The sequence below is a fragment of the Cebidichthys violaceus genome, unplaced genomic scaffold, assembly GCF_023349555.1.
Source record: "Cebidichthys violaceus isolate CVI_PGR_0920_01 unplaced genomic scaffold, fCebVio1.0.p SCAF_7, whole genome shotgun sequence".
NCBI lineage: Eukaryota > Metazoa > Chordata > Actinopteri > Perciformes > Stichaeidae > Cebidichthys > Cebidichthys violaceus.
In genome coordinates, this window is record NW_027176927.1 from 3,828,011 (window position 1) to 3,854,855 (window position 26,845).

Consider the following 26,845-nt stretch of genomic DNA (forward strand, 5'->3'; position numbering starts at 1 on the left):
CCTTGATATCTTTTCAAGATCAACATTAGCTGAGTTCACTAACTGTCCGAGTGCCCTTTGGATCAGATATCTCAAACCATTTGGCGGGGGCTGATATGTATACAGGCCAGTCAAAGTCTCTTTTCTGGTCGTAGAACTATGGTTTTTAGAAGAGTGGAGGACTGGGGGGAGGGGGTAGGAGGGGTCAAACAATTTCAGCCAAGCGAACATTTCTGTGGGCAGAGTCCACCACAAAATCAATTGAATTTTCCTAGGGTCCAGGCTTGCTGCATGTTCTGAATGGGAATAATGCAACACTTTTGATGAGATTAGAGTTTATAACAACGACGCACTAACCTGATCTCACAGCTGTCTAAACAGATGGGATCGAGATATTTCCTTGTTTTTGGTTATACACATCTGCACTGTTCTATAGTAGTGTGTTTAAAATGTGTGTGTGTGTGTGTGTGTGTGTGTGTGTGTGTGTGTGTGTGTGTGTGTGTGTGTGTGTGTGTTTCCCTGAAATGAATGCAGCCTGCCAGTATGCATCAGAAAAGTTATATTTATTATAAAACATGTATATAGTTTTGCTTAGAATACAATTGTGTTAAGGATCAAAATATTGTGTATAAAGTATGTGTGCATATACTGTATACATTTTGAAAATGATAGTGCCCCTTCTTTGCTGTCATTTAACAGCTTTGCGATGGCTTTAGTCAGGGAGGTTGAAAACGAGACAATACTTAAAAAAATATTTTAGGAAGTCGATTTTCCACCAAATCCAACAATTGAAGCACAAGCTTCTTTTAACATGTACAATGCACTCTCTAATTAGTTAAATAGCTCAAAAGGATGTACTAAATGACAAACAAATTGAAGTGAAAGTGATTTAAATCTAATGTCAGCCCACACAACTGATGCAATACGATCATAATCTGTGACCTCTGCACACAAGCGGCTTACCTCTGTCACTCTGTTCTCTTAACAGGAACATATTTCAATGAACTGGGACAACTGGTGGATTATTAACCCAGCATAAACACTGACTTTAGCCCAGGAGTTGTGAAATTCCAGAAAAGCAGACATGTTGGCACTTGCCCTTTGGTACCAGCTATTAACACAAATAAACTGTTATCCACCAGATGCTGCTGGCTGTTTTTTTGTTAAGTGATCAGCTTTAGTGCTGATTAACATGATATCGACCCTAGTGTAATTTGGTTAAAGTACTTTAAATCCATTTAATTGTGATCAGGGCAGTGAAAGGAACAACTCCTTCCTATCTCCAGGCCATGGTCAAGCCATACACCCCCGCCCGACCACTTCGCTCTGCTGCCTCGGGGCGATTGGTTGCCCCGTCGCTCAGAGGTCCCTGCGGCCGATCAAGCCGTGACCGGCAGAGTCGCTGCGCATCTTTCGGCGCAGGCTGAAAACTCACCTCTTCAAGAAGTACTACCCTGAGCCTTCCACTTAGCACTTATTGTATTCATACTAGTTTGATGCACTTATTGTATTTGTTTGTTTCTGCACTGTACTTTTGCTCTGGTTTATGCTCTGCTTCATGCTCTTAGATGCTTGTGTAAGCAAGGAGATGCACTTATGACTTCTGGTGACTAGTAGTTCTCTTGAATACCTATGTTGAATACACTTATTGTAAGTCGCTTTGGATAAAAGCGTCTGCTAAATAACTGTAATGTAATGTAATCAAATCAGTCAGTGGTTGGTTGTTTAATAAACTCATCAAGGTAAACTTATTTTTTTGATGTTCGGGGATGATTGTGTTTTTTTTTGTTTTTAGTTTTAAATCTTTTTTATTAATGTGTCCCAAGATCCATCCATTTATTATCCACTTATATTGCGCTGGGCTGTAGGGGCTGTAGGGGCAGCAGGCTTAGGAGGGTATTCCAGACGTCCCATCTCCTCAGCAACACTTTCCAGCTCTTTCTAGGGACCCCGAGGTGTTCCCAGGCCAGACGAGATGTTTAATCTTCCCAGCGGGTTCTAGATCTACCCTGGTGCCTGTTAACATTTGGACATGCCCAAGAATCCTCTAAAGGGTTGTCCAACGCCATAAAATCGAATGTTCGATCCCCGGCTCCGCTAGTCTGTCGATGTGTCCTTGGGCAAGATACTTAACCCCAAATTGCTCTCGTAGCTGTGCCTACGGTGTGTGAATGGGTATGAATGTTAGTTAGAGTTCTGATGGGCAGGTGGCACCTTGCATGGTAGCCCCTGCCATCAGTGTATGAATGAGTGTGAATGGGTGAATCATGACATGTAGTGTTAAAGCGCTTTGAGTGGTCAGAAGACTAGGAAAGCGCCGTACAAGTACAAGTCCATTTACCATTTATCATTACTCTCCAGTCCCTCTTTTTCAAAATGGTCACCATCACCCAGTCCACAGGCACTGTCCCCGACTTCCAGGTGACTGTGATGGGGGTGTCATCCGCCCAGCCCAACAATGTCCAGAGCCATGATTATTTCAGGGTGAATCTTTTCTACCCATGACGCCTTGCCGCAAGGAGCTTTTTGACTACCTCAGCAAACTTGGGGAGGGATATGAGTCTCTGCCTCCTTCACGAAGGACATGTTGTTGTTCAGGAGTCCCTCAGAGTGCTCTTTACATTGCTCCACGATATCCTTAATCAGGGTCCTCAGTTCTCCTCCCTTGTTGAATACAGACTGAGCCAAGCTTTCTCCCTTTCTGAGTATTCCAACGGTTTGTGAGAACTTCCTTGAGGCCATCCAAAAGTCTATAGTCTCCCGAAACTCGCCACATGCTCTGGTTTTTGCTATAGCTACCACGGCAGCTGCAGTCGTTCTGGCCAACTGGTACCGGTTTGCTGTTTTCAGAGACCCCTGGGCCAACCAAGATGAGATGTTTCAATGAAATACAGCCTCAAGAGAAATTGCAAAGGCAAGGCTTCCACTTTTTTTTTGCATTTCTTCACAGCATAGGTTAGTTTTTTTTAAAAGGCCGTTATATCTTACAGGTCTGCTTTGAAGTACTTTTCTCAAGAGGAAAAAAAAAATCTCATTAAAAGGACTTGATCATGAATAGATTTTTACTATAATAAAACACAGATGCACCTCCGTTTAATATCACACTGATTGTGCGGACTTGTTTAAATGACTAACTGCAAGCCTGGAAACTGTTTATGTCTGAGTAGTGCAAATATTTAATCTTAGAATATTCAACCTCTGACAGTTTTCATGCTGGCCTTAAATTTAGTTCCCAAATAATCAAGTAAGATCAGGTTTTGCTTGTTATGCTTGTTGTAAATATGGATTTATTGATTAAGGTAAATGGGTGTTTAATGTAGAATCAAAAAATACAGGACATGATGTCTGTCTATCCTTTGTGCCAAGATGGTGAGCACTTCCAGAAAATTAACCTTGTTTTGAGTGGTTGACGATCGAGTGGGGGTTTTCTGGCTTGTGTGGGGTGTATCTTGGTCTGGTTTAGGTTGTAAAATTTATTTTAATTTATAATATTTTTCTGCCTGTAATATTTTAGATAAATAAATCAGTCAATCGCTGCAGTGTTTGTCCCTGTAAGTGTACCTTTTCTTAGGAAGTTTAAGAAAATGTATCATCTTTTAAGAAAACTGACCTTTCTTGTAAAAAAAATAAGTGAGATCATTTGAAAATAATCTCAACCCATTAATTATTGTATTTATCACTTATTATGAAATGTGACAGTATTTTAGAACTCTGTAAGTGATTTCAAAAACAGTTTGGAGGGAAATGAATTGCAGTCATTTATGTAACATATGGGAGCCATACTTTTATACACCACAATGGTTAATTTTTTTAATTAATTCAGTACATTCAGATGTTCTTATTGTCCTTCCATTAAGAAATACTGATGCAAACACAGGATGTATATTTAGAAAAAAAAAATTGTAATATCACTTTTTCCACTTTGTTTCTTCAAAAGGATTATCTTCAAATTATATAAAACATCTCTTTACAGAGAGGCAACGTAACTATTTCATCTGGTCAGCATGGCAATGTGTCCTTTGACGGGGGTCAGCGGTCCGAGGTTGGGGATGAGGGCGGCCGGTTGTAGGCTGGAGACGGGAACGTGTCTACTGGTTAATTCTTTCCTTTAATTTATCAATCTGCGTCTGGAACCAGTCCCTGAGGAGGAGAAGACAAAAAAACGTGTTACGCAGATTCAAAGTGTGCATGCTGATTGATGTGTGCCGACTTATTTCCCCTGTGTGTGTGTGCGCGGTTACCGTGAGTCCGTTGCGATTTTGCTGTTTTGTATCTCTTCAAAGGTCGTCTTGGCCTTCTCAGCCAGGTTCTTGGCCACCTCAGCCATCCGCTCGCCAAAGTTATTGAACCCCGTCGTGAAGGTCGGATCCAGATCCTGCTCCTGATCCTGATCCTGAGCCTCTGTAGGTGAGAGCGATGGACAGAGACGGACAAAGTTACACAACATGGAAGAAGAACAACAAAAATGTAGCAGCGCATATTTTTTATTCTATTTTTTACAAACATGATACATACCTGTGTATGCGACAAAAGCCAGCATCAGCACGGCAACTGCAAGGTACAGTCTCATCTTGGCTGTGACTCTTTGAGGAGGAAGGAAAAAGACGGGTTGCGGTTTATTTGTGTCGCGCATAAACACGTTTACATGGCACAAGAGAAGCAATTAAGTCTATAAGTAGCGCCCCGTACGTCAGCACCACAGCGACTGGACAGTTCCCTTTACGTTCAGTCCGTTCTTTACAATTTAATGATTAACAACTAAAAGCTTAATATTCAGCAATCTTTGTGGTTGAATTAAATGTCGCCATGACTAACAAATAAGTCTCCTCAGGTTATGGCAAAACGTTTCGATAAATAGGCTACATACAGTATCGTTGTGTCAAATGAAATGTCAATCATACCTGGTGTCCGTTTCAGAGGAGGAAAAAAAAAGAGTGTGTTTGAGCGTCTGAATGTGTTCCTCTTTATAAACCCACTCGGTTGTAGGAGGGTGACGCATAACACCAGACTTCAGTCAACATGTCCACGTGGAGACCTTGAGTTATCACTGCCCTCTTGATTTGGCCAGCACCGATATAAATGCATTGAAAGATACTGACTATGATAAAGAGCCACTGAGGAAATAAGTTGTGTGCGTGTGCGTGTGCGTGTGCGTGTGCGCGTGCGCGTGCGCGTGCGCGTGCGCGTGCGCGTGCGCGTGAGAGGAGCTTTTTGACTACCTCAGCAAACTTGGGGAGGGATATGAGTCTCTGCCTCCTTCACGAAGGACATGTTGTTAGGGTTCAGGAGTCCCTCAGAGTGCTCTTTACATTGCTCCACGATATCCTCAATCAGGGTCCTCAGTTCTCCTCCCTTGTTGAAGACAGACTGAGACAAGCTTTCTCGCTTTCTGAGTATTCCAACGGTTTGTGAGAACTTCCTTGAGGCCATCCGAAAGTCTATAGTCTCCCCAAACTTGCAGCTGCAGCCGTTCTGACCAACTGGTGCCGGCTTGCTGTTTTCAGAGACCCCTGGGCCAACCAAGCCCAAAAGGCTATGTCCCGAGATGCTTCAATGAAATACAGCCTCAACAGAAATTGCAACGGCAAGGCCTCTGCATTTTTTTGCATCTCTTCACATTTCTTCACAGCATGGGTTAGTTTTTCAAAAAGGCCGTTATATCTTACAGGTCTGCTTTGAAGTACTTTTCTCAAGAGGAAAAAAAAATCTCATTACAAGGACTTGATCATGAATAGATTTTTACTATAATAAAACACAGATGCACCTCCGTTTAATATCACACTGATTGTGCGGACTTGTTTAAATGACTAACTGCAAGCCTGGAAACTGTTTATGTCTGAGTAGTGCAAATATTTAATCTTAGAATATTCAACCTCTGACAGTTTTCATGCTGGCCTTAAATTTAGTTCCCAAATAACCAAGTAAGATCAGGTTTTGCTTGTTATGCTTGTTGTAAATATGGATTTATTGATTAAGGTAAATGGGTGTTTAATTAATGTAAACAATGCAAAGAATGGAACTGCAGCTTTCATTTAAATGTATTTTTCTGCCTGTAATATTTTAGATAAATAAATAAATCAGTCAATCGCTGCAGTGTTTGTCCCTGTAAGTGTACCTTTTCTAAGGAAGTTTAAGAAAATGTATCATCTTATAAGAAAACTGACCTTTCTTGTAAAAAAAATAAGTGAGATCATTTGAAAATAATCTCAACCCATTAATTATTGTATTTATCACTTATTATGAAATGTAACAGTATTTTAGAACTCTGTAAGTGATTTCAAAAACAGTTTGGAGGGAAATGAATTGCAGTCATTTATGTAACATATGGGAGCCATACTTTTATACACCACAACTGTTCATTTTTTTAATTAATTCAGTACATTCAGATGTTCTTATTTTCCTTCCATTAAGGAATACTGAAAGCATAGCAATGTGTCCTTTGAAGGGGTGGAGGGCCGGTTGTAGGCTGGAGACATAGACATGTCGACTGGTTCATTTACGCCATTTTTGCCTTGAAATGATCAATCTGCATCTGTAACCAGTCCCTAAGGAGGAGAAGACAAAAAAAAACACGTGTTATACAGATTCAAAGTGTGCATGCTGATTGATATATGTGTGCCTACTTATTTCCCATGTGCGCGGTTACCATGAGCCCGTTGTGAATTTGCCACTTTGTATCTCTTCAAAGGTCGTCTTGGTCTTCTCAGCCAGGTTCTTGGCCTTCTCAGCCACCTGCTGGCCAAAGTTATTGAGCCTCTGCTTGATGGTCTGATCCTGAGCCTGAGCCGGAGCCAGAGCCTGATCCAGATCCAGATCCTGAGCCGGAGCCGGAGCCGGATCCTGATCTGGAGTCTGATCCGGAGCCGGATAGTGATCCTGATCTGGAGCCGGAGCCAGATCCTGCTCCTGATCCTGATCCGGAGCCGGATAGTGATCCTGATCTGGAGCCGGAGCCAGATCCTGCTCCTGATCCTGATCCGGAGCCAGAGCCAGATCCTGTTCCTGATCCTGAGCCTCTGTAGGTGAGAGCGATGGACAGAGACGGACAAAGTTACACAACATGGAAGAAGAACAACAAAAATGGAGCAGCGAAGATTTTTATTTTTATTTTTTATTAACATGATACATACCTGTGTATGTGGCAAAAGCCAGCATCAGCACGGTAACTGCAAGGTACAGTCTCATCTTGGCTGTGACTCTTTGAGGAGGAAGGAAAAAGACGGGTTGCGGTTTATTTGTGTCGCGCATAAACACGTTTACATGGCACAAGAGAAGCAATTAAGTCTATAAGTAGCGCCCCGTACGTCAGCACCACAGCGACTGGACAGTTCCCTTTACGTTCAGTCCGTTCTTTACAATTTAATGATTAACAACTAAAAGCTTAATATTCAGCAATCTTTGTGGTTGAATTTTCTCAATTTTGTTGACCCGCAAATGTTTTTTTTTTTTATCTATACGATATTATTTTCAGTTCCAAGAGTGATGCAAATGAAATGTCAAACATACCTGGTGTCCGTTTCAGAGGAGGAAAAAGAAGAAGAGTGAGTTGAGGGTCTTGGTGTGTTCCTCTTTATAAACCCACTCAGTTCTATAGGAGGGTGACATAACACCAGACTTCAGTCAACATGTCCACGTGGAGACCTTGAGGTATCACTGCCCTCTTGGTTTGGCCAGCACCTATGTAAATGCATTGAAAGATACTGATTATGGTAAAGAGCCCCTAAGCAAATAAGTTACGTGCTGAATTGCATAATTTTGTAAGATTTTGTTATATGCAGCACACCGATGAGGTGACTCTCGATAAAGGTCATCATCCACCACAGTGTGCAGTGTCTAATCATCGTTTACAAAGAAGAGGGCATGACTAAAGAGATCAGATGGCTCAATTTACTATCAGAAATGTGTCCCTGTTGCACATTTAGTGTAAAATAAAATCATGATGTGATCATTATGTATCCCTCAGCAACAATGACGTCAATAGATAAGGTGTGATGTGATGCAGGAGGAGCATAGTTCAGCACTGATAGCATTATAACCACTAACCTGAGCTTTTTGGAAGCTCCTTAGGACCTAAACCAAGCACTCTGTGTCAAACAGCCTTATATCCACCATCATCAGTTCCCTGATATATATACATATATATATATATATATATATATATATATATATATACATATATATATATATATATATATATATATATATATACACACACACCAGGGAACTGGACTGCTTCAGGACTGTATGCACCTGACTGTGAAAATAAATTTAAAAAATCATGTTTGTGAGAATAATACACATCATGTAGATTTCCGATGAAATTATTATTTTTCACTTCCATAGTTGCATACTTCATACCTTTGCGGCAGTGTTTCAATCATTATTATTGATGATTCAACATGTAAGGCTAATATTGGATTTGGTAGAGGTAGAGCTAATTTTAGCTGCTTTAAATACTTTAACTGCTTTAATTTGATCAATAACAATGCATCAAGACAAGACCAACAGGGAAAAAACATGCATTTTCATGCACTAATCAATTTTGAGATTTAGTGCTATTTTGCTTCCACATCTCTTTAAGATTGAGGTGGAAAGAAAATATTCTAAAGATGTTTATTTTTCTACACTTTGTCTATTTGCCTGTGTAAAGTTCTCCTAAATTCAACAAACATTAGCATTAGACAATGCCTCATTTGCATATTTCAAAATAAAATCTTAGAAAAGTTGTAATCCAAAAAATGTATTGTCTTGATGTAAGTAATAATTGGGGAAGTTTCATGATGATATCTAATAGTTTTTTTTAACCTATTCACCTGTAGTGTTATACAAAATATATGGAAATTTACAATATATTTTAAATGCCGTTTTCCCTAAATATTTTTTTCCTCATACCAGTTTTATTCCTGTCTATATTCAGAAAGTTTACAGAGAGGTTTGTTCATATATCATTCATAGCCTGATTTATGCAACATTTGATCACTAACAATATCGCACATTTTATTTTTTCATGGTTGTATCCTGAAACCAGATGTTTTTAACCTGGCTTTATCCAATGTTCAGATTGCTGTTCTAGAAATGTATGCAAATTGGCACATATTCAATAAGATAGTGTTCCATTTGTGTATTTGAATACACTTTTTCAGAAAAATTGTAATGCAAAAAATAGTCTCAATGTAAGTAATCAACTGGGGAGGTTCAATAGTTCAATATTTTAACCTATTCACCTGGGGTGTTTCCCTTTGATGATTATACTTTTGTAAAAATATATGTCTTTCAAATAAATTGAGTTAAATGTTCAATACATAACTCTGATATGTAGTTGAATATAAGTACAATAACTTTTCATTGCCATCTTAGTAACATTTTATATTGTGTATTGATTCCTTATTCTTTTGGCCAACTCTGCTGATTGAAGAATTACTTTTTTAATGGTATTTTGTTCATGGGGCAGAAGTCACTATAGCTTTAATTCACAAGCTCCTGGTAGAGCACAAAATGTGCTAAAGAGTTGAAGGGTTAAAACCCTTTAATTCCCTGCTCTACAGTTTGGTAGAGCACATTTTGAGTCACTATATCTTATTAAAAAATGTATTAACTTTGACTTAACCTGATTGAGCCATCTCTACAACTTAAAGGGTAGGCCTTCTTAACCTGCCTCTTCACAGGAAGTTAGCAAGACAAATTTTCCTCCAGACATGTGGACACTATTTGGTGGAAATTTCAAAGGTAAGCAAATTTATTTGACATATTACAGAACATATGGTCTTACTGAAGATAATTATGTAACTTGATACAAAAAAAATAATTAAAAAGGGTAAAATAATTTCTTAAAAACATGCCTGACCAAACGGTTTAATTGTCACTTTATAATAAAGGTAGCAAAGTTAAGCTAATGTAAATCAAAGTCAGTATTTTCTATAAAATGAAACACATCTGATTATTTATTGTTGTAAATATGATACATTTAAGGTTGATTTATCATTTTATGGTAAACGTAGTAGTGATTCTGAGATAATAAATCAACTTTTTTCTAATTCAACAACACCAAATATGATTATTCACTGCTGTTAATATATATTTAATGTTATTCCAGTAAATATTTGATGAAAAATTGTAACATTATATTGTTTTCCTAAATGGTTTTATAAATACATTTTCGTAAAAAGTAAATATGGTAACGATCTAGAATAAGTACGGAGAAGTAATAAAACTACTAATTGAATGGTAACCAATTGACATATTTTGGTATAATAACATATTACTAGCATTATAACAGTGCACGGTTTGTAATTGTAAGTGCCCATCACTCATTCCTGCCTACAATCAGCATATGGGAGGTATTGATCTTTCTGACATGCTGGTACATCTGTACAAGACCCCAGCCAAGTCAAGGCGATAGTACATTCCCCTGTTTGGGTACATTCCCCTGTTTGGATACATCCTGTTTGGATACATCCTTGACCTGTGCATCTCAAATTCCTGGCTGGTCTACAAGAGGGATTGTGGCCTACTGAACGAGAAACCAATGCCTCTCAAAAGATTCAGCATGGCAGTCGCCCATGGTTTGATGAGAGTCAACGAGCCAGCACCCAAAGTTGGCAGACCATCGTCCTGCTCTCCACCACCTCAGAAGAAACTCTACACCCCAAGACCCTCACAACCACAACCAGATGTGCGTTATGACAACTGTGGACATTGGCCCCTTCACTGTGACAAGCGTGGGAGGTGCAACCTGTGTCCAAAGGGTGTGTCGAGATGGTAATGCAACGTTTTCCTGTGTTTGAATGCAAACCAGCAATGCTTTGCAGCATACCATGAGAAACAAAGTAGATATAATGCTCAAAAAAACATGTGTGCTGTCGAAACACTGCGCACATGAGGTGTGTTGAGACTGAAATGTTAGAAATGCAATGTTTTTCTGTGTTTTGCAATATTCCTTTTTGAATCAAAAACCAGACAGCATATCACCAAAAATTGGAAGTGTATCAAACATTTATGCTGTTTATTACTTCAATAATTTTACATTTTATTTAAATACTTTTATTGTATTGATATTTGTATGTATTTTGGTACTTTTACCATAAAGTGACCTCTCAACCGTTTGGTAGAGGCCTGTATTTAAAAAACTGTGGGTTCTGTTGACATTTTTTGGGGGGGATTTTTGTTAATGCAAAGGAATCATTTTTCCATTACTTTTTTCTTAGTGAGGACAATAAAGGGGGCAGACTGCTTTTCTGTAGTGTCCTGTTTTGTTTTGGTGTAATTTTCCATTTACTTCTCTACTAAGTACCCTATTGCCTCACTTGATGTCTCTTTTATTCAGACCTTCCCTTTCTTAAAAGGGAAGTGAGTCAGACAAAACCCTATGTGGTCCATCTTGTAAGTTAGCATGCAACAGAACAACAGTACAGTTGGTTGAACTGCAGTAACCCTGTGACCTGAGTAAGAACCAAGAAGTTTGTGTCTGATAGTTTGATATCTGTTTTCACACCAAGTGTTCTGCTGCAAAGGGCCGAATGCCTATTTGTTGCGAACGACTTGATCTATAAGGTGCTATCACTATGATGAATAGCCTACAATTGAGTTAAATGAGCCTTCACATGCCTCAACACCCACATATCACCTCTGAAAGACTAAATCGCCATCTCTTTTGTCATGAAGTGGCCAGTGGGTTTATGTATGAGCTTGTGCTTGCGTGCATTTAAGCTCCTCTTGAATAATTGTAGGAGGCATAGGGCGTGAAAGTGCACGTCCTGCGTGCTCCCAATTGGCAATAACAAGCCTACAAAAAGGCTGTTTTTGTGTTTGGCCAAGGGCTCATGTGGTGACTGATTTTGTGTGCCAGCTCTGAAGGGGGGTGGGGGGGTGGAAAGAGTAAAGGGGTTGCAATAAGAGGGAAAATCTCTGCATGGGGTGTTTTTGGAGGGTTACTTGCAGTCATGGGCTAGATTGCATCTGCTAGTTTGCTAGACGTTTTTTTTAGGTTGCTGGGCAGTACTCACAGCGCAGACACCCTATAGGAACAGACGAAGCAGAAGTGCTGATCTGGCAGGATGCTTGTGGTTTTCCTGTTTTTCCAACCATGACTGATCCATGCAACAAAGGACAGTTTAAAGTAGCAGTTTCACTTGTCTGTTATTTGCCAAATAAGCACTGGTTCCTGAAAGAAATGATATCATCGGGGACAAACACCCGCCATGGTGTTAGTCATTCTTTCATTTTACATGCAATGCCCTTTAACCCAGATAGAAAGGGTAAACATGTTTTCTTGTAACAGAATGAGGCTGCTGGTAGAGGAAAGAAGCTTAAATTAACAAATAATTGACTTCCAGAGACATATCAATGTCAATTAACTATACATATCTCTACATAAACATAACATTCTTAGCCACAAGTCTTTAAGATTATTGTTTTGGGCATTTGCCTTTATTTCTGTTAGCATACAAAGAGTTAAAAAGGAAATGCGAGGACATTGGGGTGGGGGAGTCAAGTCCAATCCCAGTGTCCAGTCCGATTCCAACCATGGATGTTGTAGTCCCATGCCAACTCAAAATCCCTAATATAGCATAATCCAAGCATTAATTATATTACATTGATTCTCTAATTGTCAGTTCATGTGATCTTTATGAATTCATATTTCATTGTTTTATCTTAGTTCAGACACCTCAAAGTGGTTCTTAAGCAGTTACCATCTCCTTGATTAAAATGAATCTCAGAAAAATGTGTGTTCTGCTCTTGAAACTCACAGCATTTGTGTTTCTTTATGAAGCAAATTAGGTTTACTTTATCTTCCAAAAAGGAAAACACAGCTGCAACTTTGTGCAGCATGGATTCAAGCTGCACAAAGGGGTCAGGGGATAGGAGAGGAGATGAACAAGGGACAAATGGTGTCCTCTACTGGCCTCTGCTCTACACTTCAAAGGAAAAATCCTGCTGAGTTTGAGAAGCATAAACTTTTCTTTTTTTCATTTGAGGAGTGACTGATCTGAGTTTAGGACATTCATCACCATCTTTTCCCCTGAGGCGATCCAGATGTGTAGCAAGCTGAAAATCTCATGATTTGGGTCCTTTGCAACCACTTTGGGTCGTAAAGTTATGTTTCTTAATTACTGTATGACCTGTCAGGAACATGAAAAGTAAATTTAGAAAGACCCATACTGACATTTTTCAATAGATCTTTTTTGGGGCATTTTTGCCTTTCTTTAATAGCTGATGGTGAGAGACATGACATGCAACAAATTATCCCCTGCCAGAAACAAACATAGCAGTTCAATGATATGCATCTCAACCACTAGGAGTATGCACCAAACATATGCTTGCATGTGGGCACACGCTCTACAAACAGCATCTGTGCAAATATGAATATCTCTTATTGACATGTCTGAGCAAAGATGTGTATACAAACGCACTGATGCATAATATAATATGGGCCTAGATAAAGGTAGAAATGATAGTGTCAACATAATGCGTATTCAATCGAGGGCACAGTGTGTTCCCAAATTCCTGCTTGGATCAAGAGAAAGTAATCTGGGAACAGATCTTTACAAGTCTGGACTAGCAAAAATGCAGGCTGAGGGTTGTGGGGTTTGGCTGCGTGACGAGTGCTAATGGAGAAAGGGGGAGGATTGGGGTGGAGTACAGAGAGCTTGAATAGTAAAACAAATTTTTATTTAAGATTCATTACTTCTGTAGGAACGGAAAGACCCAATTCAGCAAGGGGTGTGGTCAAATAGGCTGATAACTTCCTATAAATTCCGTTGTATAATTAGTCTTGTAGTCTTATGCAGCAATTGCTAATGTAATGGGTAAAGATGAAAACGTTTATGAGAAGTTGCTCAGGATGATATTGTTATTATTTAGTCATTCAGTTTATCTAAAACATCTTTGTGAAGTCTCCACTTGTTAGTAACTGAACCTCTTCTTAACAGATTACACTTGTGTTTGATCAGAGAAACGAACAGTGGAAACGGAGCATCTTTTCTAAGTTCTTTATTCACTCAGCACTGTTCAGCACACAGACAGTGTGCTTACAGTGAGCAGCATGGTGGGCATGTGACACACAAGGGACACTATAGTCAGACTAAAGAACAGACAGGCAGCATTACAATAACTGATGCAAGTTTTACATTCTTCTTCTGTGTGAAGCACAACAAGAAATGCAGAGAATACAGAAGGACACTTTAATGGTTCACCTCTCGAAAAACAAGCAGACACATTACTATAGGTGCCCCCCCTCCATCTTTTGATGATATCTATTATTCAGTGCATTTATTGAAAAGAAAGACACTTATGCTTGGTGCATTTAGGAATGATATACCATCCCTGCCTATGAGGACAGCAGTTATGTGTACAACCAAACGAAATGTAAGAAGCTCAATACAAAACCTCAGGTGGTGGGTTGACAGCTATAACAGTTAATTACCAGTAGAAAAGCAAAGCATATTACCAAATATTGTTTCCTGTTTGTGTATTAAAGGCTGTTACTGACTGAGGTGCTTGTGTTCAGTGATAAGAGGTGATAAGAGAAGAAAGGGTGACTCTACAGTCAAGAACCCAAACAGACGTTTATCTGATGGCTGTTCTGTAAAAGACGCACCTCATCCCCCTCCTTCATCTCATCATCCCCTTATTCTGAACAATAGAGCACCCAGATAACTCTGGGTAACTATCAACTCCCACTACCCCCAGGGTATTAAGAAATCAGAGTCTTTCTTTAAGAAGTGGTGGTCTCCTTGACCTTTTCCATGATGTTCTCAATCTGCTCACGGATCTGGGTGGCGTAGGGGGAGATCATCTCGGTCAGTTCGTCGATCTTGCCTTCCAGGGAGGTGCGCAGGTCCTGGACGGTGGCCTCCAGCTGGGTCTTGATGCCCTCAGCCTGGCTCTCCAGCTGCTGGCCCAAGCCTTCAGCCTGGGTCTTCAGAATAGTGGAGATGTCGCTCAGCTTTTTGTTGGCGGTGTCACTGGCCTGCTGGACGTAGGGCTCAACATTCTCCTTCATGGTGTCGAAGTTCTGGGAGGTGCGGGACTGGATCTCACCCAGGTAGGTGGCCACAGTGCTTAGGGGGAAAAAGAAGGAGACATTTAGATTTCATGCAAAGAAAAAAAGTTTGATAAAGTGTAAAACCCTTCACCCCACTTACTTGCGAATCTCCTCAGTGTCCTTGTTCAGGCGCTTCTTCAGCTTGTGGCTATAGGTGTTGATGCGGCCGCGAACCTCATCGGTGTTCTGTGCCATCATGACCTTGAGCTCACCCAGATACTCAGTGCTGCGCTCCTTGGCATCCAGCATGTCCTTCTGGAGTTTGTTGGCCAGAAGCTGCAGGTCCTGAGATAGCTGTCCAGTGGTGGTATCGGTGTAGGGGGTCAGCTTGGTATTGATGTCATCTCTGTATGCTGCCAGCTCTGCCATGCTGTCGGTGATCAGAGTGCTGGAAGCAGAGGGACAAGATGGTCAGACATGAGGACAAATTAAGATTGTAACTATAGTTCAAGGTTGTGGGATAGCAAGATTCAAGGTTTGGAAATAAGACTAAGAGAAAAGTAGGAAAGGGACAACATTGGAGCATGTGGAGGTACTGAAACTGAGGATGTAGTGAACTAATCCCTGCCTATTGAAAACAAGATGGCAAGAGAATGATAAAGTTAACTTACTCTAGCTCCCTGGTGAGCTGAGAGGCCTTGAGCTCCTGCACAACTCCATCAGCCTTTTGGTTCAGTTCAGCGACATACTGCCAGAAACGATCCACAGATTCCTCCCATTTTTGTGTGGTGGCATCAGCCTGGCGCACAACACGGGCATTGCAGCCTGTCATGGGCACAGTGGAAAGGTTGGATAAATATGCAAATCTGATCAAATAATTAGTGTTGTCAATCCAGGACCAAGTTAGTGCACTTACCAGTGATGACTGCCAGAGCAAGGATCAGAGCTACAGCCTTCATGGTTGTTGGATAGACAGATACTCCTGCAAATTAAAGAGGGGAAAGATAAGCAACAATGCAAAGACATAAAGCAGAAATTCTACCATTAGATATTACAGCAAGACTACAATTTAAGCTAATTTTTTTTTTTTTTTTTAAGAAAAAGGTCACTGTTTTTAATAAATATAATCATAAGGTATAACTGAGCAGTATAAAGATTTCAAACGAGAAATACTCAAATTCTAACATGGATAGAATAATCAGAAAGACGTTTCTATAAACGGGTATTAAATGAGAACACACTAGGTCTCTTTGCACGCCGTGCGGTTCTGACACTCACCTGAGAGGTTGAGCTTCCTCCGTGCTCCCTGTACGGTGACTGCGGGTTTTTATACAGTGGCAGGAGACTGTTGCGCGAGCGAGGGGGAGGGAGGGGGGAGGCGGAGGGGGGTGGATGCCCGCGAGCATTCACGTGGTGATGGTGATTTGTCTGCACAGATTCCTGTTTTCCCTCCACGCAAGTTGTCACCAACACCGCGTCCGAAGTTCTCACAGGTTTATATTGTTTGAGGGGTTGATTAAGCAATCTGGATGTCACGAGAATAACAAGGTGAAAGTTTCACGTTCATAGTCATGGAAAATACGTCTCTTCTTTTCACAGCTTACAAAGCCTGAACAACAGTGAACCGTTCATGTGTTGCTGTTAGAGGTAGAAAGTAACAAATTACAAGTTACAAGTTTTTTGATGAGGCTAATTTACTTGTTTCATTATTGTCAGAGGTTGGAATCGTTTGCTTCTTTTACTCAAGTAGTAGTTTCACTACAATGTAAAATATTGTAATATACTCCAATACAAGTAAAAGCTGGTAAGATGATGTTACCGATCATATTTATATACTGTTTTGTTTAAGTTTTAATTATAGAACCTGAGTCTGTAAAGTAACTAGTAACTATGTTTGCCAATAAAGCAAAGTCTTTGAGTATGAAACACAGTATTTATCTCTGAAATACGGATTTGGATTATAAAAAAGCACAAAAAATAGATAACAATTAATACCTTAAATGTGTGCTTAAGTTCCATACTTGTAGCCTACTTCGTTAAATTCCACTACTGAAAACGAAAATAAAAACATTTAACAGATCATTTAGTTACTTAGAATGAGGAACTATGAAGCATGATGGCATGATTTAATATATTCTGCAACAGTATGTGAAGAATTATATATGTGGCGACAGCTCAGCAATGTGTGCCTATAATTGTAATTGAACAAGTGGTGCTTCTGATTCTTCAGTATATTTAGTTGCTAATTCCATTATTTTTATGCACCTTTACTTTTATTATATAATGGTATTGTTACTTTTGCTCAAGTACATATTTTAGTAATTCCTCCACTACTGGGTATTGCATGTTTTGTGTTAAATGACCACAAGTTTGTAGGTTTTTCTTTGATCCTTATCACCAAGTGTTCTCATGTGGATATAAATCCCCCTGGCGCCAGGATGCAAATAAGCCTTTCACACTTGCATTGCAATCTAAATGGTCTGCCGTTGCTGACCATCGACACCCCACCTATCTACCCCTTGCAGACACACAACCCCCCAAGTCAATCCCACTCAGGTACAGTAAAACCACTCTACAAAAGAAGGATTACAGGCAATAAAGTACAGAGAACATGAACTATTTGTATTACATGTGAACTGGACAATGGGCCAAATAAGTAGATTATACACCATGGAGGAAACAAATGATATTTGTTTATGTGCTAGGTTACTACAGAAGACAAGAAATTCACAGGATTTTGCAATTGGTAAATGAAAAGGGGATGTTTGATACAGAAAGAAGTTGGTTACCTCAGCTTATTGAGCAACAAATGTTCAGTGGCAGAGCATAACTGTCATGAGTCATCGGTGTGTTTTGCTGCCATTAGTTATGATATAAAAAAATGTTTTGCTCTGATTCTATCATTGACTGTGTTTAATGACCTTTGCCCTTTAGGACTTGGGCTCTGTGTTATCAACCAAACATTTTACAGAAACCCAACTTTACACAGGAACAAAGTTTAAATGGGTTGGATTGGTCAGATAATTAGTGTGAGAGCATGATAACATTAGTGTGTGATAACCCAAAGGGGTCAACTGTGTGCTAAGCAAACGGAAGACTGTACCTAAATGTATAGTTCAGCTGTTGTGTAATGGACCTGTTCAAACGCTAATCAAACAACAATGAGATTAAAACCGGTTGATCAAATTTGAAGTAAGATACGATAAGATTGAACTCAGTATGATTAGGTGTCACTTTTCTATAAAAAACCTTTGACCTTAATATTCCACAACAATAGTGTGTAGTGTGTGTCACTGCAGGAGGTGTGTCACACACAGAAAGACACTGTATGTTCAGCTAGATAACAAGTCCAGTCCAGTTCAAACACACCAACAAATCAAGATTAAAAATATAATTCCACCGTAAACATTGTCACGCAATGACTTTTTTTGTTTTGTTTTAAGAACATGTTTGATCTCTTGTGAAACATTCACCTACACTTCTAAAACGCATTTCCAGTATGGCAATAACAGACATAAACTACATAGTTTGTGCTTGCATTCTGCAGATGTGATGGACCACAGTGACCAAACTACACAAATGCACCAACAAAGGTCACAAACCAGACACCACAAACCCAGAATGGCGTGCCTGGCTTTGCTGAACCTCCGGGATAAAGAGTCAGAGGCGTGGAAGTGAAACTGAGAGATTCAAGAAGAAGCATGAGGTAATACAGTAAAATATCTGCCACAGTCATCGAAACTACAGTGGCTTCTCCTTTTGCTCCACAATAACAGAGGCAATGATTGATGTCTACCAAGAACAAATGTGTGAGAGGACATCTTTAGATGTTATGAACAAAAGTAACCCCCAGCCTGATGATGGTTTCTGTAAGCTGGATTTGAAGAATTAGGTATTTTTTGTTAAGTCCAGATGATCTCACCCCTCCAAACAGGCAAACATCTGTAGAAACGAATCAGTGAGGTTACTGCAGTTAAGTCTGTGGGTTAAAAGTTGTTAAACTGGGCGTTGGAATTCAGAATAGAGTGTTTTTTCTGCAGCATATCCCCCGTCTATCTCAGAGTCAGCTGATGTGGGACGTGTGCAGGCTGAGCCAATTGTCCGAGCAGGGCTGCTGTGTTTATAGCACCGTCTCACTGCAATGAAGGGGTCACAGGTTTGCTGCATAGCAGCTCATGCGTGTCTATCAACAAACAAAAGTAACCCTGAGTCACATTGCTGCCTGCTGTCATTCCTTTTTCAATGCTTAGGGTAAGAGGGTAAGCTGATGTTGTCCTTTTAGACTGAAGAATAAAAAGCAGTTGGTTGGTTGGTTGGCAACATGTTTCTTAATGATCACAAATGTTTTATTTGGTTGAGTATTAGTTTAAATCAGCGTGAATTACATCTAATTAAAGGATTAGCTTGACATTTTAGGAAATACGTTTGTTCGCTTTCATGCTGAGAGTTGGATAATAAGCCTAATACCACTCTTAGTTTCTTACTTTGAGAATGCGCATTGCACAACTCCTCAGTCTGCTTTAATCATCAAACATGATCACTTGTCTTGTCATAGCAAGTAATCATAAGTGATCTGCAGTCTACATGGATTTGTCTTTCATTTTTTCTATCCAGTATCTCCTGTCTGATTGCACAATGCTGGAAAATACCATCTTGTTGTTGCTTTTCAGAATCGATTGTTTTTTTTTTCTTTGTCATTCATTTACTTAAATAATGATGTAATAACTGGGTTTGTAAAGCCCAAATCAACATTTTTTAAAGCTCTAGGTGCAAAGTGCAAACTCGTATCAAGACAAAATTATTGTAATAGTGTAGAACAAGAAACCCATCAGGTATTTGTATTAATATATCAGGAACGGTATTACAACTTTTAACATGCAGATTCAAAATATAACCTAAAACCTTCACACAATCAGACATAATAGGAAATCTGAGCCGTGTGTTTGTGTGTGCTTGGAGGGTTAATTGTGAGCATAGTCAGTGACAAATGGGGGCAGAACTGAGGAATGTTGTTTGCCACTGGGTAAGGCAGCGTGGGAGCGATCTGGCAGCAGGGATGGAGGCACAAAAGGAAAACTAAAAAACAAGGTGGAAGCAGGACTTGTTTATGTGAAATTCCAGACTTGCCAAGGCAAACCTGAACATGCCCTATCCAAGACCCACAACTTAATCTTACAGGGGCGGGGCAGCGGGGGGCAAGATTTTGCAACATGAACTGAACAAACAAGAAAGGCTTTATTCCCTACTTATTTGTATGTGGAGCTAAAGTTTATTGATTGCTTACTAATGCCAAAAGTGAAGTATCTGCATTGAAAATGGCTGGCCGCTATCTAGCCCTCACCGGCACATCAATATACTGTACATATAATGTAGTGACTCTATATGTTCACCAGGTGGCATCAAAAATTCTTGTTTCATCCATTCAAGTCCAAAAGTGTTTGTTTTTATGTTCATCAACAATATTTCTTTTAAAGCTGATTAAAATCATTAAACCATTTATTCATGTACATGAGTAACCATGTTGGAGATATTGTTATTCTATTTCTCGTTACCCATTTAACCACATTGTAATTGCTGTGTTTCTTGTGCTTTTCTTTATTTCATTTAATGCGAAACATTTGGCCTCCTCAGACCTCACTAACACTCTTTAGTAATTTCAACAGGACTTTGTAAATAACCAACAGACTCACAAGTTTATGTTCTGCCTTTATTTTCATAATATAGAAAGAGAACACAGTGTCTGGTCACAGATAAACACTCAATATTTGTTATTTATCTTTTTGTTTAATACTTTAAATATGTATAGTTTAAGACACTTTCAACTTTCAATACTAGTGAACTTGTGTTGTCATATTGAACATGAACATGTTGCTTGGATCTGAGAATTGTGTTCTTTAGATGCATCTTTTTCTGTTTAACATGAGGTGGAGGTTGACTTAGTTGGCTTTGGTAAAGGCCTCGTAGAGGGAGGTGACCTTCAGCTTCAGGTCATCGGTGTAAGGCCCCAGCTGAGCCTGCAGATCCTTCACACTCTGCTCCAAGCTGGTCTTAAGCTCCTCACTCTTCTGCATCAGGGTGGTCCTCAGGGCCTCAGTGTCCATGGATTCTGCATAGGGGGCCAGCTCCTGTTTGAGCTGCTCCACTCTCTGCTGGATCTTGGCTTTCATGTCCTCGGTGTAGGGAAAAAGCCCAAGTCGGCTGACAGCGCTCAGCTCCTGGTTGACACGCTCTCTCAGCACATCGGCCTCTGTGGTAACTTTGGTGATCAGGTCCTGGGCTGCAGGGGGAAGCTGCTCCTGCAGGGTGACTGCATACTTGTTGGCCACATCGAAACTCTCTGTCAGACGAGCACTAGACAAGAGAGGGAAGCGTGAGATAAAGGTTTACCTTTACTTCATATTATTATTGTGAGAAGGAAATGCATGTCTGTTAGCATGTCAACAATGTTCACAATGGTCTTGTCCGACATACTCGACATCCTGTCCGAGTTGAGATTCTTTGATCATCTGGAGGGTGTCATAAACTTTCTGGGTGGCCACGGCAACAATGTCCATGAAGTTATCAGTCACCAGATCCTGCTTGTCATTGGCATGACAGCCTGTTGAATAGACACACAGACAGTTTGAAGAACAGCTCAAAATATTTCAGCTCGATTTGAATTTAAATAGTTTTTCATGCTCCAAAAAAGAATAATGGTAATTTGTTATCATACTCACCAGTGAAAACGGCTAGGACAAGCACAGCAAGGACCTTCATGGCTCTTAGACCTTATAACAAGGAGATACAAAGCTGGTTAGCAGCGCGGTCAGCAATAAGTACTTCTGAAATAAAAAGCTCAGCTGCTACTCCGAGCCAATTCTTCATCCTCTTACCTGAGTTTGCGAATGTATCTGCAAATCCACTTGGCAGTGCTTGTGCTCAGCTGATGAGGTTCTGTAGCTTATATAGCAAGTCAGACTGAAATTATCTCAAAGTCCAGGTGCCTTGCTGTCACCTTGACTCACCCTGCTATCCTCACCGAAACTTTGTGCCAGAAAATCCATGAAGCACACATGCACCAGCTCAAACTCTTACATCAATGCACATACACAATGAATACATAATCAGTTTTCTACAGCTTGATAATATAAATGATCACATGCCTGATTTTATTTTTTATTTGCTTTACTTGATGTATAAAACCTAAATGTATGTGTAATTCTTCAGTGTTAGAGTCTGACAAAATCCTTAACTTTAACCAGAAATGAACTTTGTCCTCACAAGCCTGTCTGTTCGTATAGGCCTGTCTGTAATCACAGATAACTCCCTGCCAAGACCTCTTTCCTTAATTTCTTTGATGTTCAGATTTGATTAGATACACAGTGAATGTTTTATTGTTTCTATTAACTGGACATGCACAAACTTACGTCACAGTAGCTCATGGTTCTAGCATGTGTCTACTCTATGTGTCAATTTGGCCAAAGGTTCGCAGACTCATACACCTGAAGGACAAAGTAGCTGCTGATTCACACCAGACATATCATGGTCCACTTCTCTGAAACAAATTGTAAATAGCAGCATGTTATTGTCGTTTACTATTGTATGGACAGGAAAAGATCCTACACCGTTTCTGAGACTTGAAACTAGAACATTTTATTGAAAATATTTGATCATTTTTGCCCTGAGAGTCTTTCAAGACTTTTATACAAATGTGCTGAACTTGATATGTATTTTATCTCCTGCTTATTTGTGTATTCAAATAAAATTTCAAATAGAGTTCTAATATGTAGTTTAGTAAATTTGTTCCAAACTACTTATTCCAGTAATTCCTCTCAGTAATAATTTGTACAGGTTAACAGTTTGAAGGATGAAGCAGTTTTCAAAATAGTCTAAAAAAGAGCACTATTTGATTCTCTGCTGCCATCAAACAACCAACACACTAAGGCTACATCCATACTACTCCGTTTCTATTTGAAAACGCATATGTTTTGCTACGTTTACACTGAGCGTCCACACTACGCCGGCGTTTTCGAGCACCGAAAACGGAGGACTTTAGAAACGGACGGAGATCATTTCGAAAACGATGGCTGAAACGTTGTGTGGACGGAGATCGTTTTCGTTTGGAAACATGAACATGGCCTAAGCATGACCAATTATTATTGATACTACAATAACTTAACATATTCTGCATACTCCTCTGCTTTAACTATGCATTTAGGTACACTATATAGCACTATACTGGGACCTCCAAAGATGGGTTGCCACAGTAGTTAGACAGACTGTTGTAGTTGTTGAAGTTGAATTTACACACTGAGATTTATAAAATTGAGTTACATTGAGAATCCTGTCAGAAAAGAAATCATCAGTTAAAATTGAGAATAGGTCACCATAAATCACTTGTTAGCGAATCGCTCCAAATACGGAAACACCACAAAAGTAGCTAATTTATACTATTTGAAATGACGTGACTACAAAGCTTGCAGTGGGGGTCTTCTTTCTCAGACAGAATGACAACACTGTGTGCTCTTAAAATGTCCTTTCTGATCTCATCTTCTTGTTACTCTGAATATAACTCTCACCATCTGCTATGAGTTCCTGTATGAAGGCCTGAAACCTGCCAGTGAAATACAATCAGCTGGAATATATTTTACTATGCCATATTTGCTGAATACTAAAAGTTGACATTATGTGTGATTAATTTGATCTTTTTTACTGTAAAAAAAACACAAAAACATTTTGGTGCCTTGTGCTATTGTATACACGTTGCTTAACCCTCATACAAAGTCCACTAGTGTAAGCATGCCAAGGTTATCTGGAGTTATCTGCAGGCTGTTTACACTGGACTGCATGAGAAGTTAATTGCTGTTTACTAAATGCTTACTAGAGAGGGGTCAGAGGATGACTAGTGCAATAATTATTGTGGCGTAAGAGAGGTTTTATTGTTAAAACATTACCAAAAGCCACATCACCAAATTATACTGTAAAGGTTGTGTCAGTGTGTCTGCATTGTAGTTTCGGTGGCCATGTGACAGTAGCCCTGAGAAGCACCAGAAACAGGAAGAGAGCCATTGTGACAACATGGAAGGGACTCCTGGACTTTGGGCTCTTGACTACAATTGTCATGTGGCTTCAGTATATATACAAGGAAGTGCCAGTCTGAGGGAACCACAAGCCCGCTTAACTCTGAGAGTCGAACAAGCCAAAAGCAGGTGAGAATCACATTACATTACATACTAAATTTTAAGGAACAAATACAATTGTTGCAATGTTTTTAATGCTTCTTGAAAGTTAACTGGATCATTCATTTTTTTCAGCAAGACGCAGTCATGAAAGTGTTTGTTGTACTAGTTGTTGCAGTGCTGTCTGGTAAGTTGCAAGCTTTTCTGTTTTTGACTTGTCTTTTCTGTATAGTCAAAGCTACAATATGGCATTACAACTAAAAGCAGTCAAAATAAACTGAATGGCTGAAAATCTGCACTGTTCTCAAGCTGTGCTTGTGTCCACCCTTCAGGCTGTCATGCCAACCTCTTCTATGCTGACGCACCCAAGCCACAGCTGGAAGTGCTAACGGATGCATTCTGGGATTACATTGCCAAGGCCACCCAAACAGCTGATGACACCCTCCACATGATCAGAAAATCACAGTTTGGACAGGAAGTCAAGTAAGTTGTGTGACACACAGGACCATGATGACTTGGCCTGTTAGTGAAATATGTCACATGGTGATTAAGATCAGTATGGTATTGCACAAACCTCTGATGGTCTAACCATTACTTTGTCCGTCTTCTAGTGCCCGCCTGGCAGACAGCACTGACATAGCCAGCAAGTATGCATTCACCCTGCAGGAGCAACTTCCCCCTGCAGCCCAGGACCTGATGACCAAGATCACAGCGGAGGCTGATGTGCTGAGAAATGTGCTGACCCAGGAGCTGAGCACTGTCAGGGAACAGCTGGAGCCCTACACCAAAGACATGAAGACCCAGATCCAGCAGAGAGTGGAGCAGCTCAAACAGGAGCTGGCCCCCTATGCAGAGTCCATGGACTCTGAGGCCCTGAGGACCACCCTGATGCAGAAGAGTGAGGAGCTTAAGACCAACTTGGAGCAGAGTGTGAAGGATCTGCAGGCTCAGCTGGGGCCTTACACCGATGACCTGAAGCTGAAGGTGGACCAGCACCTGCAAGACTTCCAGGATAGCGTGGCCCCCATGACTGAGAAGGTCCAGGTTGAGCTGAGTCAGAGAGCTAATGTGGTGAAACAGATGGTAGCCCCCTATGCTGAGGACCTGAGGGAAAAGCTGGACCCCTACGCTCTGGACCTCCAGGCCCAGCTCATGTCCCTCTACGAGTCCTTTGCCAAAGCCAACTAAGTCAACCTCAACACTTGCTCCTTCATTTATCAAGATGCTGGCCTTGTTTGGTCTACCTCTGTTTAAAGCATGACATATCTGAATTGTACTGTAAACAAAATTAAACTCATATTTATTACTAGGTGCGAAGCAAACCTCTGCACTCATCAAATATGTAAATACTAAGTTGTTATTGTGGGTTGTGAACTTGGAGACTGTAATGTACTTTTTTGTAATTTCTGTAAATTGACACAAATAAATATTAAAATCTGGAAAATGTACATTTTTATTTTATAGTCTTTCATATAATATGTGAATCTGCAAGAAATCTAATCACAAGAAATGTTTCTTCTACAACCTCATCTGTTTAAGAGCACAGTGTTTTGACAAGCACTGAAATAATATGATTATTACCTAAAACATAGAGGGACTACTATGGACAAAAACCACAGTGGGAAAAGTGATGTTTTTTTTCACAGGAGACAACTAGTATTTCTCCCGTGTCTTAACATGTCCTCGCTCTTGTCCCAGTTTTGTTTTCTTCTTAATCCAGATGCAGACTGTTGTTCTTAATCGGGTACTTGTCAACGCTTGCCATGGAACTGCACCTTCATGGTGTCGACACTAAAATCGAGAAATGTTTGTGAGAAATGTGGCTGACCTTTTTGATGTGAGAGAGGCCTAGACAAGTCAGTTGTGAATTTATCCCATTAGATTTCATATAAAACAAAAAGTGTTTTTCCCTGAAAATGAGATGTATTCTTATTTTATTCTATTTAAAATTATAGATTTGTTTTGATGGAACATTGAAAACCACACAATTATTTATTTCATAAAAACTTGCACAATCTCTTATTGTTGTAAATAGCCTCAGCCTCCAACCATTGACAGTGCCAGCATCCAACGTGGAGGGTCAGAGTCCAATGACAATACAAAAAAATGGGTGGCTCATTCTTGAGATATCGTGAGATATCAAGTGATATCACAAATTATAAACTTCACTCTTTATAAGGATAGTGAGTAATAGTTAATGCACTTATAAGACAAAGCCTAAGATTGTACTTTTTCCTAACCTACAAGTCCCTAGAATTCAATCTCCCCTTATTGTAATTGCAGCAATTTAAAGGGCTACTTTCAGTAAAACACTGCTTTTCAAACTACTGTAAAGCTCTGTGAGACTTTACAAATGCAAGTCTGATCTCACATTTTCATGCTCCATGCTGTTTTAACACCTAATTAGCATTTGTGTGGGAACCCAGAATAACTATCCAACACTGCATTATCAGTCAAAACAGCCAAAGGGCATCGTTAAGGCATTGATCCCAATGGCCACTTTCTAATATAGGAAGTCAGACGCATGTCTGTTCCATTCAAACTACACCTCACACCACTGAGAAGAGGGAGGTGTTCTGTGACGCACACAAGTTCCTTTGAACAAGACACATCTTGCTTTAATCACTGTGGTGACAAACAGAGGTTTACTGTTGTTGTTACTAGACTGTTGCTGCTGGTTTGATAAGCAGATCAGGTCTTGTGGAGATGAAACGATTTTTACTGT

General features: G+C 39.9%; 4 protein-coding genes across 4 annotated transcripts; 1 reads left to right on the top strand and 3 right to left on the bottom strand.

Moving 5' to 3' along the window:
• Nucleotides 1–3,775: 3,775 nt before the first annotated feature.
• LOC137891529 (apolipoprotein C-I-like) lies at nucleotides 3,776–4,993 on the bottom strand. Its single transcript, XM_068736188.1, has 4 exons — nucleotides 4,881–4,993; nucleotides 4,495–4,562; nucleotides 4,221–4,380; nucleotides 3,776–4,119 (listed from the first exon to the last, which is right to left on the bottom strand). The coding sequence occupies exons 1-4, from the start codon at nucleotides 4,976–4,978 to the stop codon at nucleotides 4,068–4,070; spliced, it is 378 nt and encodes a 125-aa protein (XP_068592289.1). The 5' UTR covers nucleotides 4,979–4,993; the 3' UTR covers nucleotides 3,776–4,067.
• Nucleotides 4,994–13,952: 8,959 nt separating this feature from the next.
• On the bottom strand, nucleotides 13,953–16,279 carry apoeb (apolipoprotein Eb). Its single transcript, XM_068735764.1, has 5 exons — nucleotides 16,241–16,279; nucleotides 15,879–15,944; nucleotides 15,634–15,787; nucleotides 15,123–15,410; nucleotides 13,953–15,038 (listed from the first exon to the last, which is right to left on the bottom strand). The coding sequence occupies exons 2-5, from the start codon at nucleotides 15,919–15,921 to the stop codon at nucleotides 14,693–14,695; spliced, it is 831 nt and encodes a 276-aa protein (XP_068591865.1). The 5' UTR covers nucleotides 15,922–15,944; nucleotides 16,241–16,279; the 3' UTR covers nucleotides 13,953–14,692.
• A 4,376-nt stretch (nucleotides 16,280–20,655) lies between these two features.
• Nucleotides 20,656–21,892, bottom strand: LOC137891146 (apolipoprotein A-IV-like). The gene is made up of 4 exons (XM_068735601.1): nucleotides 21,835–21,892; nucleotides 21,679–21,729; nucleotides 21,434–21,560; nucleotides 20,656–21,313 (listed from the first exon to the last, which is right to left on the bottom strand). Exons 2-4 carry the CDS (start codon nucleotides 21,716–21,718, stop codon nucleotides 20,899–20,901), a joined length of 582 nt encoding a protein of 193 aa, XP_068591702.1. The 5' UTR covers nucleotides 21,719–21,729; nucleotides 21,835–21,892; the 3' UTR covers nucleotides 20,656–20,898.
• A 2,198-nt stretch (nucleotides 21,893–24,090) lies between these two features.
• On the top strand, nucleotides 24,091–25,568 carry LOC137891592 (apolipoprotein A-IV-like). The gene is made up of 4 exons (XM_068736285.1): nucleotides 24,091–24,150; nucleotides 24,256–24,307; nucleotides 24,453–24,603; nucleotides 24,732–25,568. Exons 2-4 carry the CDS (start codon nucleotides 24,268–24,270, stop codon nucleotides 25,306–25,308), a joined length of 768 nt encoding a protein of 255 aa, XP_068592386.1. The 5' UTR covers nucleotides 24,091–24,150; nucleotides 24,256–24,267; the 3' UTR covers nucleotides 25,309–25,568.
• Nucleotides 25,569–26,845: the final 1,277 nt, after the last annotated feature.

What these genes read in the sequence shown, in the direction of transcription:
- LOC137891529 (XM_068736188.1), bottom strand. Translation starts at nt 4,978, where the DNA reads ATGCGTCACCCTCCTACAACCGAGTGGGTTTATAAAGAGGAACACATT. An exon ending in TCCTCTGAAACGGACACCAG is followed by an intron (nt 4,563 to 4,880) that starts GTATGATTGACA and finishes TCCTCCTCAAAG; the next exon opens with AGTCACAGCCAAGATGAGAC. An exon ending in GGCTTTTGTCGCATACACAG is followed by an intron (nt 4,381 to 4,494) that starts GTATGTATCATG and finishes TCTCACCTACAG; the next exon opens with AGGCTCAGGATCAGGATCAG.
- apoeb (XM_068735764.1), bottom strand. Translation starts at nt 15,921, where the DNA reads ATGAAGGCTGTAGCTCTGATCCTTGCTCTGGCAGTCATCACTG. An exon ending in CAGCTCACCAGGGAGCTAGA is followed by an intron (nt 15,411 to 15,633) that starts GTAAGTTAACTT and finishes CTCTGCTTCCAG; the next exon opens with CACTCTGATCACCGACAGCA. An exon ending in GACACTGAGGAGATTCGCAA is followed by an intron (nt 15,039 to 15,122) that starts GTAAGTGGGGTG and finishes TTTCCCCCTAAG; the next exon opens with CACTGTGGCCACCTACCTGG.
- LOC137891146 (XM_068735601.1), bottom strand. Translation starts at nt 21,718, where the DNA reads ATGAAGGTCCTTGCTGTGCTTGTCCTAGCCGTTTTCACTG. An exon ending in TGTCCTAGCCGTTTTCACTG is followed by an intron (nt 21,561 to 21,678) that starts GTGAGTATGATA and finishes TCTATTCAACAG; the next exon opens with GCTGTCATGCCAATGACAAG. An exon ending in CAACTCGGACAGGATGTCGA is followed by an intron (nt 21,314 to 21,433) that starts GTATGTCGGACA and finishes TCTCTTGTCTAG; the next exon opens with TGCTCGTCTGACAGAGAGTT.
- LOC137891592 (XM_068736285.1), top strand. Translation starts at nt 24,268, where the DNA reads ATGAAAGTGTTTGTTGTACTAGTTGTTGCAGTGCTGTCTG. An exon ending in AGTTGTTGCAGTGCTGTCTG is followed by an intron (nt 24,308 to 24,452) that starts GTAAGTTGCAAG and finishes TCCACCCTTCAG; the next exon opens with GCTGTCATGCCAACCTCTTC. An exon ending in CAGTTTGGACAGGAAGTCAA is followed by an intron (nt 24,604 to 24,731) that starts GTAAGTTGTGTG and finishes TCCGTCTTCTAG; the next exon opens with TGCCCGCCTGGCAGACAGCA.